The 17255-nt window shown below is 59.6% G+C and overlaps 2 protein-coding genes across 8 annotated transcripts; one reads left to right on the top strand and one right to left on the bottom strand.

Annotated features, from left to right (window-relative positions):
* Window positions 1-292: 292 nt before the first annotated feature.
* Window positions 293-9940, bottom strand: NTMT1 (N-terminal Xaa-Pro-Lys N-methyltransferase 1). Of its 7 annotated transcripts, none has more exons than XM_049630080.1 (4): window positions 9815-9940; window positions 2855-3066; window positions 1734-1986; window positions 293-681 (listed from the first exon to the last, which is right to left on the bottom strand). In XM_049630080.1, exons 2-4 carry the CDS (start codon window positions 3014-3016, stop codon window positions 425-427), a joined length of 672 nt encoding a protein of 223 aa, XP_049486037.1. In that variant the 5' UTR covers window positions 3017-3066; window positions 9815-9940; the 3' UTR covers window positions 293-424. The 7 variants fall into 7 exon arrangements, with proteins under 7 accessions (XP_049486037.1, XP_049486041.1, XP_049486032.1 ...); XM_049630084.1 differs by lacking the exon at window positions 9815-9940 and adding an exon at window positions 8069-8237; XM_049630075.1 differs by lacking the exon at window positions 9815-9940 and adding an exon at window positions 7455-7615.
* A 949-nt stretch (window positions 9941-10889) lies between these two features.
* Window positions 10890-17045, top strand: CD4H9orf50 (chromosome D4 C9orf50 homolog). The gene is made up of 7 exons (XM_049630035.1): window positions 10890-11749; window positions 11992-12082; window positions 12184-12300; window positions 14309-14472; window positions 16021-16186; window positions 16376-16550; window positions 16831-17045. Exons 1-7 carry the CDS (start codon window positions 11215-11217, stop codon window positions 16897-16899), a joined length of 1317 nt encoding a protein of 438 aa, XP_049485992.1. The 5' UTR covers window positions 10890-11214; the 3' UTR covers window positions 16900-17045.
* Window positions 17046-17255: the final 210 nt, after the last annotated feature.

Genomic DNA, 17255 nt, shown 5'->3' with positions numbered 1-17255 from the left:
GGAAGCGGCGGCGCGGGGTCGGGCGCCGCCCCCCCCCCCCCCCCCCCCCCCCCCCCCCGAGAAAGTCCTCAACAGCCAAGAGTTCTCTTAAGGCACCCAGGCCTGGGGCCGGAAGGCCAGGTGGTGGTAAGGGACATCCAGGGACTCGCCAGGGGCCCTGGAGTCACACGGGTCTGTACCGCGGTCCCCGCCTGCCAGGGCAGCAGAGCCGGGCTCCAGCCTCTCTGGAGGGTGTGGGCCACACCCTTCCCCGCTGGGTCCCCGTCAGGCCTTCTGAAAAAGAGTCCAGTGAGCGGCGGCAGACAGTGTATTTCGAGGTCTTGTTCCGCGTCCCCGAGCCATCGTCACGGAGCCTCCGGGTCTTGCCCCACTGCCAGCCCCCCACCCTGCGCGGCGCTGGTCCCTTACTCCTGCCGGTGCCTGCTCATCTCAGGGCTAAGCTGTACACGTGATAGATCTCGTCGGGAAGGTTCTCCTGGCGCTCCTGGGCTAGCAGGCTGAGGCCCGCGCTGCGGATGATCCTGTGGACCACCTCGAGGCCCCGGCACACGCTGCTGTCCACGTCATCCAGGATCACACCCTCCTGGGCCATGTTGTCTTTGATGACAATGATGCCGTTGGGGCGCAGGCCCTGCTTGCAGCGCCGCAGGAACTCGGCCAGGTGCTGATCAGTCAGGTGACCTGGGGACCGCAGAGGCCGGGGTCACTAGGGAGCGGCACAAGCGTGTACCTGCCACTGGCCGTTCCCTTCAGCTTCCCGACTCACTGAGCTCGCCCTCTGTGTGAACACCGCCTCCCTGGCTCTCGGCAGCCCGGAGACGTTTACCAACCCCCAGGTGACGTAAGAGAAAACCGGCTCAGGAGTCACCCACCCAGGGCAGTCACAAAGCATGCAACTGGGATCTCACCCTCACTGGGCGACTTCTGGGCCCTGCCCGACCCCACGCTCCATCCACCCACGTCAGGCCTGGATTGCGGGAGCACACCAGAGTTCCTTCCCTTCCCTGCCCTAAAACTCCAGACAGGCTTTTTAGAAGCCCAAAATACAGGGCCGGGCCCAGTGTGTCCCTGGCAGGTCTGGAGTCCACCGCGGAACGGGCGGCCAGCTGCTGGTACGGTGGCCTGCGGCCGGGTCAGCAGCCCAGGAAGAGCACGCGGGGTGCGCCGTTGGGCTAAGTGGGTGCGGGAGGGGGCGGCAGGGCGCGGCTTGCCCTCTGAGCAGCAGGAACAGCCACGGCTTCCGTGCTTCCTCCTACTAAACACTGGGGTGCCTGGGTGGCTCAGTCAGCTAAGCGGCCCGACTGGATTTCGGCTCAGATCATGGTCTCAGCGATTCGTGAGCTCAAGCCCCACATCAGGCTCTGCGCCGACAGCTCGGGATTCTCTCTCTGCCCTTCCCCTGCACGCGTGTACGTGCTCTCTCAAAATAAACTTAAGAAGACTTACAAAAGCTCATTTCCACTTTCTTCAATGCAGCTAAGCTCTTGCTCATTTACATTTTTTCAACACAAAACTGCCCCCAAATGGGTCCTATAACAGGTACTGACACAACACGGAAAGGGTACTTGCAGGGAATGTTTCCCACGGTCCTGGCGGACCCAGGGAGGATGGGAGAAATCCCCGCCGCCCCGCCTGCTGCAGGGGCCCCCAAGGCCTCGGGGGGGGGGGGGGGGGGGGACCCACCTCTGCCGCGGGAGGCGTGTGGGAGGTGGAGAGGGCCGCGAGAAGCTCACCTATCACCCACTGGATCCAGATGACGTCGTAGGAGTTAGGCTCGGGGCTGAAGTCCTGGAGGCCGCAGCAGAAGTAGTTCCTCACCCTCTTGCCCTCCTCCCCCAGGTAGGTCTTGGCTTTAATCAGAAAGTCTTCGGTCACGTCCACCATATCCACCACTCCAAAGAGCGGCAGGAGCAGCCGCTTGGTGATCCGGCCTATGCCGGCTCCGCAGTCCAAGGCACAGGAGGTCCCCGTCTTGTTTGGGCCTTCCTGAGAAGCAGGGAAGGCACAGACTCCGTGAGGACGGCTCAGAAAGCCAGCGGGACCCTGTCCCCGTGAGGGGGCTGTTCCTCCCGAGCTCCCAGAGTTACTCAAATCAGAGGACCGGGCACAGGCTGGGGGCTGGCGCGCGTGGGGTCGTCAGCGGGTAGGAGCGCGGCACATTCTCGTCCCGGGCCACACGCTTCTAAGCTGAGCGCCAACCTGCACTTACAGGTGAGCGCCTGAATGGGTGCGTTTAATCCCTCTTACTCCCGAGACCCCGTTAAAACAACGGAACGTGAAAAGAACCCAAGCGGCGAGAGAATGCAAGGGCGGTCAGGGATCCTCACCCGTTTCCACAGACCTGGCAAGATGGAACGTGGGCGGGGGAACAGCACGTGGCGTGGGGAGCACGCGGCCTCTGACGCTCACCAGGGGGGAGGGAGGGGAGGGGGGAGGGGGAGGAGGGGGAGGGCCAGGGAGATGCCAGCCCGGCACAGAGGAGGGCAGAGCGGGCGAGGGGGTGAGGAGCCGGGAGCCTGCCTTCAGCACAACAGCCAACGTCACGGCCCAGGGGCCCGCAAACTCGGCAAGACAGCAAAGGACTCGGCCTCGGCAGAACCGAACAGTTAAGGGGAGACTCCGTTCTGGTGTCCGGGAGCCCCGGCACGGCGGCCAGCGCCCGTCTGGCAGCCTCGAGACAGAGGCCCCGGTCCACGCGCCACCCCCGCCCCAGCCTTTGAGGCCTGGGTCACCGACGCCCACGGCTAACCAGAGGCCTTGCGGGGTACGCGTAACAGGTGGCGCCCCGTGCAAACCAGGTGGGGCCGCCAGGGCCACATCCTCTGCTCCTGGAGAGCACACCAGACCTGCCTACCCTCAAAAACCTCTGCAGGAACTTCCGGGAGCTGCTGATGTCGATGCTGGAGATGTGGCCATACCCCCCGAGCATGCCGTCCACGGTGGGCGGGACTTCCTTCCAGTAGGTCTTAGCCTTCGAATAGAACTGTTTCTCATCTTCGATCACCTCACTCGTCATGCTGTCACCAACTGACTCAGCTCAGGCACCAAACTCAGCGGCAGTGCCTCCTGAACAAGAAAAAGAGCAAGTCAACAAGGCAGAGAGCCCCAGTCTCACCTCCACGCTTCAACGGTCACACAACCCTGCCTGCTGCAGGGAAATGTCCAGTGTCCCCAAAACCGCGTACAGGCGTTGGATGACAGGGCCCTGCCTCTTGTATTCAAGTCATTTTGCAAAGTCCCCTTTGTACCCGAGGAGGAGACCCAGAGTCCTGGGCTGTGAGTCCTTCCCTTACTGTACGTGACACCTGACCCGACGGCTTCTCACCCTCGGCTATAGAGAACCCCAATCTACACTTGAGGAAAGCAAAGCAAGGAACCCCAGCCTTCCACGGTGGACGTCCCGGCTGGTCCCGGGAGGACCTGGGGGAGTCCACACACCTCCCTCCCTCTCTCTGCAGAGCACAGAATGAAGCTCGCTGTGGGGTCCGGTCCTTTGTTAACCATGAGCCGGACCCTGTGCCAGGCGCTGTGCTGGGAACTGAGGAGACAGCCCCACGGAAACCGCCCCCCCCGCACACAATGGCAACCGTGCGGGGCCGCAGACAAACACAAGGTGTGGGTGCGGCCCACCCCAGGGGAGGCACTGTCCCGGGGAGTCAAAGAAGGAATCCCCAGGGATGACAACACATCAGCTGAAAGGAAAGGTGAGGAAGAGCTCACTGAGCCAACGGGCAAGCCTGCTCCAGGGGGAGAGGTGCGAACGGCGCACGGAGAGCCGTCGCGACTGGAAACACAGGGTCCGGGGGGACGTGACATTACACTCCTCCCTAAAGAGCAGTGAGCCTGAGCTACTCTAGGTTAAGCAGGCGGACGTGTTCTGGAAGGCTGTGTTGGCAGCTGTGTGGAATCTGGGCAAGAGTGAAAGCAGACAGGACAAGAGGGTGTCGGGAGAACAGGGGAGGGGCAGCTACACAGCAAGAGCCGGGGGCGGGGCCGGCCACTCAGGCCAGGGAGGGACAGAAGGGTCACACCTCTGCCAGGAGGCGCGGGCACGCTTCCGCCAGCTCACCACATACTTGCAAGTGCTGGTCTGGTTGCTCTGAGATAAAGCCCGACCCTCAGAGAGCTTCCCGTCCAGCGGGAGACAGAAGCGAGCGGAACACAAGGCAGAACCAGGCCGCTTGCTGAGCCACAAGTGCTGTGGGAACTCAGAGAGGGGCAGATGGGTGGGGGGCGGCTGGGTTGGCAACCCGAGCTCGGCCCTCAAAGACCAGGAATGCTAGGCGGCCGGGGAGGGCACAGGCAGAGGCAGAGACGGCCTGGGCTGGCAGGAACGCACACAGAGGAAGAGGGTGTCATGGGAGGGGGGCTCAGACAGGCAGACTGGGCCTGGATTGCAGGGGGGCCCCCCCGAGGACAGGTGGGGGGCGTGGGTCTAGCCTGTTGGTAATGGGAAATCAACCAGCCGAGGGTTTCTGAAGGGCCCCAGGTGGGCGGCTGGGCCGGGAGCTGCGGCGGGACCACGGGCACACGGGGACCAGCAAGAGCCGGGCCAAGGGGCGGCAGCACAGAAGCGAGACCAGACAGGGGCGGGGGCCACAGTGCATGCTCCGCACGCAGGCGCTTCCCATCGGCCACTGGATCGTCACAACCGACTGTGAGCCCCGGGCGGGCCACTAGCCTGAACGTCACCAAGGAGCTGGGTTTGGGGGCCCCACAGCCACCACCACCCAGGAAGGACGGCATCGGCCAGCGGCGCCCCCACGCAGCGCTCACCTGGGGGCCTGGCAACGCCGACCCTTCCCCACCAGCCACCCCCACCAGTCTTGGCGCACCGCTGGTTTCGCCCTCGCAGCTGTCTCCCCACTGGCCCGGGAGCTCCTTGGAGAACACCCGCGACACCCTGAGATCGACCCCCGTATCGCTCTCGAACCACACGCAGCACACAGGCCTTCGACAGAAAGTTCACTCCCGCCAGCTGACCAGAATAAATGTGGGGCCCGACCCTCCCCTGGCGGTGTCTGCCTTTCCTCCCGGGAGGTAAGCTTCCTGGAGGCAGGGACAGGACCTCACACCCCCTTAGCGCAGCACCTGATAAAAGGTGGCTGTTTGCTAGTTGGTTGCTGAATGACCCAAAGAATGAGCCTTGTGTGGCCACAGTCATTTTCCACTTTTCAGAAAACCCTACAGAAATCCAACCGTTCCAAACTGGGAACACTGAAGGCCATTACCGACAACGTGAGTTTTTGCTTTACCGAAAGCCTTCCAACATGGTCTCTTTAAATGTCAAGGTCCTCTGAATAATCTAATTTACCAGAACTCCATTTACAGGCAGATTCTAGGAACAGGCCAGGGGAGGGACGTCTGGGCCGAGACATGGCAAGCATAATTTTGACATTTGTTCCAACAGCTGATTCATTAGTAAACGTGACTCCGTGGGGCCCTGGGAGCCAGAGGGAACAGTCGTCAGTCAAATAGCAGGAAGTCCCCCTATACTCTGCCCGGCGGGGGTGAGGGGCTGCAGGGCTCCAGGGAAAGGGCAGTCTGGCTCTGTGTGCACGCCAGGCGGGCCGGAAGAGGAAGAGAGGCCCTTTGCTCATAGTGGGCTCTGTCACCTCCTCTTTCCCTCCAAGGTGTTTAGGGTGACAGGTGGGCAGTCGCCCCAGCTACCGCTTCTCCCAGGATCCCTGGAAAAGAATGGTGTCCGAGCCGTGCCGGTCAGTGCTTTGTGGAGGCATCACACCCTCTCTGCAAAAGCCTGGAGGCCACAGGAGGCAGGAGTCTGCCTGGAGTTACCTCCTCCCTCTTGCAGCCTGCTGGACAGGGCCTGCTCTCCCTGGATCGGTGACAGCAGCTGGACATAAGGGAATGGCAAGGTGCTCTATGAAAAAGAAAGCAAAGGAAGGAGAAAGAAGACCAAAAAAAAAAGGGGGGGGGGGAGGAGCAGTGCAGAGAGATTTAAAAACAAACTAAGGCTCTGGGGTGCCCGGGTGGCTCAGTCGGTTGAGCGTCCGACTTCGGCTCAGGTCACGATCTCCCGGCTCGTGAGTTCGAGCCCCGCATCGGGTTCTCCTCGGACAGCTCGGAGCCCGGAGCCTGCTTCGGATTCCGTGTCTCCCTCTCTCTCTGCCCCTCCCCCACTTGTGCTGTCTCACCGTCTCTCTATCTCTGTCTCAAAAATAAATTCAAAACCATTTTAAAAAATTTTAAAAAAACAACCAAAAAACCCAAGTCTCTGGTGGAGTCAAATACACCAGGTCTGAATCCTAGCTTTGCTTCTCACTGGCTGTGTTGTGTAAGCTCGCATAAGACACTTCACCTCGGTTAAGCACACTTCTTTATCTATAAGACAGGAACAGCAATGCTGACGTCACAGGAAGGCTGGGATGATTAAAGGTGGGTATAACAGCATCAAGTGACCCATAGAGTGCCAGGCACGCATTATTTCTGCCAAATGAGATTCTCATCAATTCTCACTGGCAATCCCAGAGATCAAACGAGATAAATACCCTGAAATGCCCTATAAACTGTAGGGCGTTGGACACATCTAAGGCATTATTACTGTTATGCTGGGTGGTGGATTCAGGACAGTCAAACAGCTTTGCAGACCTGCAGGAGAGGGGAGTGGGACGCTATCTCTGTGACTCTGTAGCTTCTGGTCGCCACCAAAGCGTTCCAACCCTCCCCCCGGCTCCCCCCATCTACGGCTAGAAAACCATTCCACTAAGGGAGTGATGTGCCTTCAATGCACACAGGAAACCAGGAAGAGCACACGGAGGGAACCCAGACGTCTTACCACAGTCAAGGCCCCACCAGGGCAATGATTCTATACGTCCAGACCGTCTGCAATCCTGCCCCACCCCACCGTCAGGGCCTCTGACACCAGTTGTCTCGGTCCCAGAGACAACCCGCCGCGCTGATGGGCAGCAGAGCCCGGGCCTTTCGTTCGATCTGGCAGCCCCTCCGCAAACAGGCTGACCTTGGCTCCAAGGGCTCTTGGCTGGCGAGCTCTCTTCTGAGCGGCACCTGTGTCGACCGTAACTGGGGCTGGATCCAAGGTGAAATAAGATAGCAACTCCCATGCAGCGGGCACTGCTCTGTGCCCGGCTCTGACCTGAGCATTTTACTGAACCCTGACACCGACTCTCCGAGGGCCTGCTCTCCTTATCCCCGCTTCTCCAGGGGAAACTGAGGCTCAGGCAGGGAAAGGGACTAGCTGCGACCCCGGAAGGGCGTCGGGGGAGGGGCTGCCCCGTGCAGGCTCGGGGTGCCCCGGCCTTCCCCTTCCACCAGCCCCCAGCGGCCCCCTTGTCCGACCTCCCCGGGACGCGCACGTGGGGCCCCGGCAGCTCGCGCCGGGTCACGTGACGAGCCGGGACCTCAGGGCGCCGAGGCAGTTGGCGGTCGGGGCCACCTCTCCCCCGCCGGCCGCCGCTCCGCCTCGCGCTACTCACCCCGGGTGGGGGCTCCCGGGACCCGGGAGAAGAGGACGAGGAACAGGAAGCCGAAGGGAGGGCGGCGGCGGCGGCGAACCCCCCACAAGCCCACCACCAGCTCCGTCAGACCACGGCCAGACGCGACACCTCGCGGCGCGCGCTGCCTTTGTCCGCACACGTCACTTCCGGGCGCCCGGGGGCGGGGCCGCGACTAGCTCCGCCCCACGGCCGGTTTGCCCCGCCCCGGTCGGCTTTCTGGTTCCTGGAAGCGCCTCTCAGACTTAAAAGAGCCTGGGCGCCACCGAGCCTCTCCTGCCTCCAGCACGTGCACCGGTTCGTTTGGAGGCTGAAGGCTGGACTTTCAAAAACGAGCGTTCTGTGGGTTTTCCACCGGGGAGAAAGAGGGGAGGAGCCTCATTCCCCAAATCGTACCCATAACAATTTGCACCTTAAAATAATATGCAGAGCCAAGAAAGAGAGAGAGAAAGAAAAAAAGAAAAGAAGAAAAACAACCCTTGATGGCGCCAAGGGGATGCTACCTCAATTAAGCAGAACAAATCCTTGAAGTTTCCATTCCAAAAAGCCTGCCCTCCCATAGGTTCCTCCCATGTGTAGAAATTCTGGAGGGATACCTGAAAGCAATCTTGATGGAAATATGATGGGTTTGCACGTGGTAGGCCTTGTGACCCTCTCCAAGGAGACCTCTTCTTCCAGACTGGCATGCTTACTCACTTCCCAATGCTCTGAGTGTTAAATTTGTAGGATATTGCTGGTGGAGCCTTCAGCCCTGTGCCTGCAGTGTGCTGTCAGTAAATAGACAGTATTTATCATAAGTTCATTTTTCCTAAACTGATGTCCTGGTCTTAGATGCCTTCCTCTGGGCTTTGCACACAGGAAATACTTCAGGTGTGTTTGCTCTAATGACATGAAAGCTGGGGAGGGGGACAGGCTGCAGCTGAGTCCCCCAAATCTGTTTATGTATATATATTATTTGGCATTCTTTCCAGAGTACTCCAAATCAGACTTGGTTCCCCTGGCCTGGGCCCCTCTCCCAAGCTTCATTTTCCGTGGTCTCTAAGGGAAGAGGATAAATCCTGAACAATCTCAATTGCTGGATGTGGATTCTTCCTTTGGGGGCAGCTCTGAGCCCAGCTTTTCCAGGGGTGCCTAAAAATCCACCCCTACCTTTTTTTTGGATGGTTCAGTCGGTGGAGCATCCAACTTCATCAGGTCATGATCTCATAGTTCATGAGTTCGAGCCCCGCGTCAGGCTCTGTGCTGACCGCTCAGAGCCAGGAACCTGCTTCAGATTCTGTGTCTCCCTCTCTTTCTGCCCCTCCCCGCTCATGCTCTGTCTTTCAAAAATAAGTAAACATATGGGGCGCCTGGGTGGCGCAGTCGGTTAAGCGTCCGACTTCAGCCAGGTCACGATCTCGCGGTCCGTGAGTTCGAGCCCCGCATCAGGCTCTGGGCTGATGGCTCGGAGCCTGGAGCCTGTTTCCGATTCTGTGTCTCCCTCTCTCTCTGCCCCTCCCCCGTTCATGCTCTGTCTCTCTCTGTCCCAAAAATAAATAAAAAACGTTGAAAAAAAAAAGAAAAAAAAAATAAGTAAACATTGAAAAAAAAAAAAAAGAAATCATGTAGTCAGTCTGGTGTTCCTCATCCATTTTTTTTAAAAAATTCATGTACTCTTAGAATAAACGTAAAAAATGTTCACCTTTCCAGGGAATAGATATAAAAAGATTCACCTTCCTGGGGTGCCTGGGTGGCTCAGTCCGTTAAGCATCTGACTTTGGCTCAGGTCATGATCTCATAGTTCATGCGTTCGGGCCCCGCATTGGGCTCTGCGCTGGTGTGGAGTATGCTTGGGATTCGTGCTCTCTCCATTCTCTCTGCCCCTCCCCTGCTCATGCTTTCTCTTAAGATAAATAAACTTTAAAAAAAAAAAAATGTTCACCTTCCCCACTCAATATTCCAACTTCCCAGGGAGGTACACCCTTCCATCCCTGGTTGAAGAGTATTTGCAGAAAATGGAAATACATCGGCTATGATACTTCCTCCAGGCCGACTTGTAAAATTGTCAAATTATACCATGCCAGTGAAATTGCTGGGCCAAACAATCCTTCTCCCCCACTCCAATTTCACAACGCAAGCTTCTCCCCTGCCTCCTCCCAGCCAAGAGTCACGGATGGGGTCCAACAGTCTGTTTTACCACGGAGCCCTGAGAAAGGACAGCTTGTCCAGCATTGCGAAGCAAATAGAAGCAGAGCCTGGACTGGAAATCAGTTCTCTTGGTTTCCAAGCCTACTGCCTTCTTACTGCCCAGCCTTCCAGTGGAAGCTGGGCTTCCAGACCTACCCAGCCCAAACTTGACCCACCTGGGCCTCCCAAATCCAGAGAGGGTAGCGGAACCCTGGCGTTTCCACCGCTGGCTTGGGCCCGGCTGCCCTGGTCAGGAGTCCCACCACCCCCTTGTGCGGGCAGCTTTGGCTTTCTGGGCACAAAGCCCCACCCTCTGTCTCCAGGCCTGAGAGACCACCCCTCCTCACATGGCCTTGGGTGAGGGGCGGATCACAATGACCCTGAAGAGGCCCAAGAGGGAGGCCTGGAGGGAGAGCAGGGAGGGTCCAGCAGATGGACCAGGCTGGGAAGATGGGCTCTCTCAAGGACCAACCCACCAGTTAGGGGGCTCCTAACTCAAGGGACCTCCTCAGGACTCACCCAGAAGCCCCACTAGGGTGAGTGTGATAGCAGGAGCCAGCTCAGAGCTGACAATAATCTGGGGGTGGGGTGTGATAGGGAGGAACCAGGCTCCAAGATCTCCCCCCCCCCAACCCAGCGTCAAGATGCTGGGGGCAGGCGTGGAGCTCTGTCTCCCAAAGGGGAAGTTTGTTAAAAATAGGTGTCTTGGGGCGCCTGGGTGGCGCAGTCGGTTAAGCGTCCGACTTCAGCCAGGTCACGATCTCGCGGTCCGTGAGTTCGAGCCCCGCGTCAGGCTCTGGGCTGATGGCTCGGAGCCTGGAGCCTGTTTCCGATTCTGTGTCTCCCTCTCTCTCTGCCCCTCCCCCGTTCATGCTCTGTCTCTCTCTGTCCCAAAAATTAAAAAAAAAAAAAAAACGTTGAAAAAAAAAAAATAGGTGTCTTGGCCCCACCCCAGACCTACTGAGTTAGAACCTGGGGGCATCCGCATTTTCAGCAAGCTCTCCACCCAAGGGGTCCTGGGGCCCCAGCAGGACCTCGCAACTGCTGGGAGGGTCTCTCCTTTCAAGCCGGTTCCAGGTTTCTTAATTCCCCGCGGAGCGCTAACAGCGTGAACAGGACAGCAGCACTCCCGTGTGCTGAGCCACAAAGGAGGCAGGTGCTCCGTCACCCCCATTCTACAGATAAAAGCACTAAGAAAAGGTAATCGACTGGCTTGTCCAAGGTTGCGAAGCTAGTAAGCAGCGGAACTGAGACTAAATCCTGCATTTCAAAAAGTTTAAAATGCTAACAACATCGATAATAGTTGCGCGCCCCCTCACCTAGACGTCACAGCAACTCAGAGAGGTGTGTGCTCTGACGTGACCATTTGGCAGGTGAGGAAACAGAGGCTAGGAGAGCTCTAGCCTGAAGCCGCTCACTGCCTGGCGAACCGGGGGCGTTACCCCCAAACCACACGACCCGGCTCTGGGCACTATGGCCTGGGGGCTGGTGTACACCCTCCTCTGCACTTCACACGGCACCCCCCCCCGCCCCCACTGAGGCGTGAGGACGCCCTGAGCTGAGCGCAGGGCCAGACATGACCCGGCGTCACCCCAACCCCTGGACGCAGCAGGTGGCGTCCCCCAACCCCTGGACCCAGCAGGTGGCGCCCAAGGGGCTCCCCGGCGACCGCGCTCGCCAAAGGAGAGACCCGCTGCTGCCCAGTTTGCCCCTGCCCCAAATCCGGGGAGTATCTGGCGCGGGGGCCACCCGGGGCTCGAGGGCCTCGGGGAGCGACGACGGGTGGTGGGGCGGGTCCTCGCTCCCAGAGCTGGGGGTGGGTGTCAGGAGCGCCCCGCTGAGCCTGCCCACCCTGCCCACTGGGGCCCAGCGGGCGGCGGAGAACCGGGCGAAGCTGAGGTCGCTCCTGCTGCCGCCCCTGCTCCGGGCCGGGGCGCCCCGGGACCCCGCGCCCTGGCGCCCCAGGCCTGGAGAGAGCGAGGACCCCTGCAGGGGCTCGGCCAGGGAGACCCCGGACTCCCTGCTCGCGCTCCAAGGAGAGCTCCTCCCCAGCAAGTTCCGGGAGTTCCTGCAGCGGACGGGGGCAGAGTGCGTCCGGGCGACGCCACCGAGTGAGGCCCCGCCCAGGACCCCAGGGGGCGGGGCGGAGTCATTTCTGGAATGAATGAAGCGGCTGTTAGTTGAGGATGCCTGGCAGAGCCCGGACGACCGCCCCTTGAGGGCGGGTCTACCATTGCCCCTGTAGTACAGATGAGGAAACTGAGGCCCAAGGCCGCGTAGCTAGGAAAAGCCTAGTGAGGACTGTCCCCAAGGGAAGGCTCATAGCTCTTTCCCCCCTCCTCCTGGCTCCCAGCATCCTCAGCACGGCAATCAAAAAAGAGTGTGTCAGAGCACTGCCAGCATCTTCCCCGGTGTCCCCACTGTTCCTTCCCTTCAGACCTGCGGTGAGTGTCGCTGACCTGCTTTTGGGGACAGGGTTGCCATCAGTGCTCCGAGGGGGGGGACCCTGGCCACTCACGCCAGGTGTGGCTTGTGTGTCTTCAAGGGGTCAGTCATCGTACTTCCAGAATAGTCTTAAGAAGATTTTGCTGCATCAGATACCTGCCCTGGGGACCCTGAAGAGAGATCGCTCACAATTCATCACCTTCAAAAAGGCCAACCAGTGAGTTACAAGAGGCTGGCGTTATGGGGGGTGGGAGAAAGCGTTTCTTCTGTTCTTTCCTCTGTCTTTCACCTGTGAATCTATCCACCTGTCCACCGACACATCCATCTATGTGTCCATCCATGAGTCAGGTCTTCCATCCATTCGTCCATCTAGCCGGTCATCCCTCTATCCACAAACTCTGACAATTCTATGCACCATCCAGGAATCCGATGATCAGTCATCTACAAACCTTTCCACGCACTTGTAAATCCAGGATACTGTCCATCTGTAATCTCGTTATAAAGCCAGAGATGAGTCCACATGCCTGTCTGTCTAGGCATTCATCCACCCGTCCGTACATCTACGCCTCCTCCTAAGACCCAGTCCTTCTATTCAGACCTTTTCCTGAACTCATTCATCAGTCCGTCCGTCCATCCACCCGCCCAGTCGTTCATCCTTTTGCCCACCCCACCATTCATCGGTCCATTCCTTCCTCTAACTCTGATTAGGTTTTACTATATGTCAAATATGGGGGGAAATAAGACAAGGGATGGAGGCTGGAGAAGAGCCTGGGCATTAGAGCTTACCTGGACTCGATGCCATAGCTCTAATGGAGAGGAAAAAGAATGCAGAAAAAATTCCCCCAGCATACACAGGCTTAGACAGAGGTGAAAGGTGAAAAACATCGCCCATGAGTTTAAAGACCAAAGAGTAAATACGTGACATCCATGCCGTTCCTTCTCGTTCTGGGCCCATGGCTGACAGTATCATCGGATCACAGCATTTTTCCCCACTGGGCCTCGAACCCGCCCTGACACAGCGCTCCAGGCCGGCGCCACCAACGGATCGGCGTGGGTGCCGGGAGCGAAACCCATTTGCCAACCCGGGAACTTTAAATCAGTGGGGCCAAATAAACACACTTCTCCCAAGATATAATAAGGAAAAGTATGGAACTCGTTATCCCCACTATGACACACGGCAGAGAGAGACACATTCACAGCGTTTCGCATTGAAGACCGAATGCTTGCGCACCTTATGGTGTGCGAGATTCCCTGGTAGGCCCTGCAGGGGACAGCGGGGTGCGGCGGATGAGGCTCCAGGAGCCTTTGACGGGAGAAGCTGAGATTCCAGTCCTAGGGGCAGGGCTGGGGTGCACCTGTATATGGCCCTGCGGCCAGCACAGAGCAGGCAGCTGGGGGATCGCTAGGTCCCAATGCCCATAGCCTGGCACTGTCCTGACATCTCCTGGCTTCCTGGCTCCTTAGTGGGCTGATGACAGGATCCCTTCCGGGGATCCACACAGACACAGAGATACAGTCGGATAAATGGCTGCGGATACGTCAATCCGTGTGTACTTAAAGTTGAACGTGGCGTTTCTGAGTAACAGATCCACGGACGGATCGAGCCGGCCCTTCTGCAGCCTTGCCCTTGAGGCTGAAATTAATAGCAATACGTGCAGCAATAACAGATGCCCTTTATTGAGCACAGGCCCCGGGGCCAGGCCTGTACTGGATGCCTCAAGTAAGTTATCGGAGACCTAGCGCCCTCTTATAAGGGTGCTGTTATCACACCTACAATACACAATACGTAACCTAAAGGGGAAAACTGCAAAATGGACACGTGAGTGCGGGCTGCCCCGGGTCACGTGGCCGGGAAGGGCCGTATTCTCGCTGCTGAACTCCTTGATGTATAAGAGTGCCAGCTCTGGAGCTAAGATTCGGATCTTGGCTCCACCCTTTACCGGCCGTAGGACCTTGGGCCGTTGCAGAACACCTCTGTGTGCCTCAGTTGTCCTCGTCTGTAAAATGGGAATAATAATCATGTTGCCCAGGGTGGTGTGGGTGTGACGGGTTGACGGATGCCCGTTACGTGCCTGAGCCCATCGCCAGGCCGGCGTGGGGTACTCAGGAGAGGCCGGCCGCTGGGGCTCTCAGCATACACGGCGAGCTCTGGTCCAGCGGGTGTGCGTGGCCCGGGTGGAACGTGCGGCTGGGGACTCAGCCGGCCCCCTTGCCTCTCTCGCCAGGCCCCACGGTGTCCAGACCCCCAAGCTCAAGACTGTGCTCACTCACAGCTCCTCGGGAGAAGGCTCGGGGAAGAAGCGTAGGCGTTTCTGCCCCTTCCGCGTGCGATTTGCTGATGAGACCCTGCGGGACAGCGCGCTCCGCTACTGGGAACGTAGCTTGGCAGGTAAGCAGACAGCAGGGGGAGCCCCAGGACTCCAGAAAGTTCCAGCCTGGAGCCCAGAGAGCAGAGGCCGCGGCCCTGGGTCCTGGGAGTGAGGGCCGGCCCGGAAAAGGCCAGGAATCCACTGACCCTACGGACAAGGTACCTGCACTGGCTTCTCCGGAGAGTGTCGGAGGCTCCTCGAGGGCCAAGGAGAGGGGCTGAGGTCCTGCAGAGGTGTCCCAACGTGGGAGGCACCAGGGAGCAGCCGCCATGGAGGAAACAATGGGTGCCCAGGCCCGGGCACCACAGGAGGACTTCTTCCTGCCAAGGGCTCACACGTGTCATATCTGCCCACGTTGGGGACAGGCCCCCACAGCCTCCTGACCCCACATCTGGTCCCCTCCATGGCCTACAGGGGCGGAAGAAGACGGGAAGCCACCGGAAGCATCTTCTCCCCGTATCCATGAAGGCCTGCCTGGCTGAGGAGATGCCCAGAAAGGTCCAGAAGATCAACCCGTCTCTCTGGGGGAGGCAGGCACTGCCTGGTCCAGCAAAGAAGCTGGCAGTCACTGGGCCTGGGTTCTGGGATGGAAGTTTGCTCTCAGCTCTTTGGCGGGGGATGGATGTGGTAGTGTCTGCGTTGGCATAGTTTCCAGTGTTTTCTAAAGGTGTCAAGAGGCAGGTGGGAAGAATACCGTGTCCTTGCTCTGGTATAACCTTTATCACCTGCCCTGCCCGCACCCCCCCCCCCGCCCCCTTCTCCATCTGCCCGGCCTCTTCACTTCACAGGATATAGCTGCCCCAGGGCCTCCCAACAGCTTGCATCCATTTATTGAGCACCGACTGTGTGCAGTTTGAGCAGAGGCTGCTCCAAAGCCTAGCTGTGGGCTAAAGCCCCCAAATCCCGGACCTTCGCTGATTAGGAAGGGACCCTGCCCCCCAGGCCCCTTAAGGTCATAGGAAATTGCAAATAGAAGCTGCAGTTTCGCCCAACTTCTCGTCGTTTGATGGGGAAGCCAAAGCCCCGAGAGCAGGTGACACACGGTGGCCAAGAAGAGAAGCCGGGGTTCCCCCAGGGAGACACGGTTTCGTGCGGATGGCAGTTGGCTGGGAGAAGCTTCCTCGTCAGCCACGGGCCCCAGGAGCTGTGGTCACATCCCGGGGCGCCAGAGTGGGGCTCGTCACATCCCAGGGCACCAGAGTGGGGCTCGGCTGCTGACTTCCCAGCTCCCTCCATCCCTGCAGAAATCTCGGTATTGTCTCTGGATTTCGATGGGGGCGTGACTGGCCTTCCCACTACGGGAAAGAAGGCCCTTGTGGGGGCTGCCGCGGGAGTGGGTATGTGCGTGGTGGGGCACAGCGTGGGTAATAAAGGCAGAGACAGTCACGCAAGATAGTTTTAAAACCTGAGCCTTCTCTGGAGGCAGCCATAAGGCGCTGGGGAGCCTTGGGTTGCCATGGAGACGGGGTTCGGCCCGGCCTTGCCTGCCAGAGGGAGGAGGGGAGAGTGGGGGTGCCACCCGGTGCCCCCTCCAGGTAGAGTTCTCACTGGAGCCCTCTCTCCTCCAGTCCGGCAGGGCCACATCGAGAAGGGGATAGCCACCGGGTCAATGACATCAGAACGGGTGTTCAGGAGTGTCGGGAGATGGCTGGAGAGTTTGCCCAAAGCCCTGTGCCCCAGGGCCCAGGAGGAGGCCACGGCCAGCATCTCGTTCGGCTGGGACTGCCCGGGCCTGTGAGGCTTCCAGGGGGAAGAGGCAGGACCCACACGCATCACCAGGGCACCACCCCCCCCCTCGCCCTGTAGACTTCCCCACCCCGCAGCCGGCAGGCTAAGGGTCTGGGCCTCTGAGGGCCCGGGGGAAACCACGGGGGGACTAGGGATTCGGGGGCCATGCAGCTCACGGACCTCTGTTCCCCTCAGGGCCCCCCAGGAGCCACAGGGCCACCTCTCTGAGGATGCCTCCATGAAAAGCAGCCTGCCCTTCATCCCCAGGGCCACCACCCAGAGGCCGCAAAGTGGCCTCAAAACCTTCCTGGAAGCCCACAGCATCCTGGAGCAGGTGGACGGATCGCCCAGCTCCTGGAGCCAGAAGCTGGTAAGCCCCTGCTGGCAGCGTCTCCTAGAGCACCCCTGCCCCGCCGGTGGCCGGGCCCCCTGGGGCTAAGGGGCGGGACGGCTCCGGATCCCAGCCCCCCAGCCCAGTACTTGCCAGCGCCGGGCTCTCTTTGCATTTCCGTCTCTTCCTCTGGAAAACGGGGCTGACCCCAGTTGCCTGCCCTCTTGGGCAGTGGCAGAGAATCCCCCTGGGCCCAGAGAGCCCCGTCTCCTGGCCAGAGGCCCCGCAGCGCCCAGCTCTTCCCTCCCTGTCACTCCAGGAGTCCTTCCTGCCCAGCGTGGCGCCGGTCCTGAACCGAGGCCGCCCTAAGGGCTCCTGCCTTCCGTGACGCCACAGCAGGCGCCCAGGTGAATGACCACTGGAGCCCAAGCCCACGTGTGGACACGGGGCTGAGAAGAGGCCCTTCCTGTCCCCCAAATAAACATACATTCCAGGTGGCTGGGACCTGCTGCCGGGTCTCACCCTACCAGGCTCTCCAGGTGCCAGACTGCTGCTCTCTGGGAGTCCTGGACCGAAGGGAGGGAGAGGACAAGGTCATGGCTGGGATGAGGCTGAGGGGTGGGGGCAAGGCACCCTCAAGGCCCAAGGCTTATTCCAAGTGAACCCCTCTCCTGGAAGATGGGAGGCCCTGCCACGCCCCAAGTCTGGGACCAAGCCTCTGTCGACCTAGATCAGCCCACACCT

The sequence above is a fragment of the Panthera uncia genome, chromosome D4 (assembly GCF_023721935.1).
Source record: "Panthera uncia isolate 11264 chromosome D4, Puncia_PCG_1.0, whole genome shotgun sequence".
Taxonomy (NCBI): domain Eukaryota; kingdom Metazoa; phylum Chordata; class Mammalia; order Carnivora; family Felidae; genus Panthera; species Panthera uncia.
The sequence above is the reverse complement of the archived record's forward strand: the minus strand, read 5'-3'. Positions and strand labels throughout refer to the sequence as shown.

Bases quoted from the DNA above. Each gene is read 5' to 3' on its own strand.
- CD4H9orf50 (XM_049630035.1), top strand. From the start codon at position 11,215: ATGACCCGGCGTCACCCCAACCCCTGGACGCAGCAGGTGGCGTCCCCC. The intron at 16,187-16,375 runs GTGAGGCTTCCA...TGTTCCCCTCAG, and splicing joins GGCTGGGACTGCCCGGGCCT to GGCCCCCCAGGAGCCACAGG. The intron at 16,551-16,830 runs GTAAGCCCCTGC...CTGTCACTCCAG, and splicing joins GCTCCTGGAGCCAGAAGCTG to GAGTCCTTCCTGCCCAGCGT.
- NTMT1 (XM_049630080.1), bottom strand. From the start codon at position 3,016: ATGACGAGTGAGGTGATCGAAGATGAGAAACAGTTCTATTCGAAGGCT. The intron at 1,987-2,854 runs GTAGGCAGGTCT...CCTGCTTCTCAG, and splicing joins TCCTGCAGAGGTTTTTGAGG to GAAGGCCCAAACAAGACGGG. The intron at 682-1,733 runs GTGAGCTTCTCG...TGCGGTCCCCAG, and splicing joins CTGGATCCAGTGGGTGATAG to GTCACCTGACTGATCAGCAC.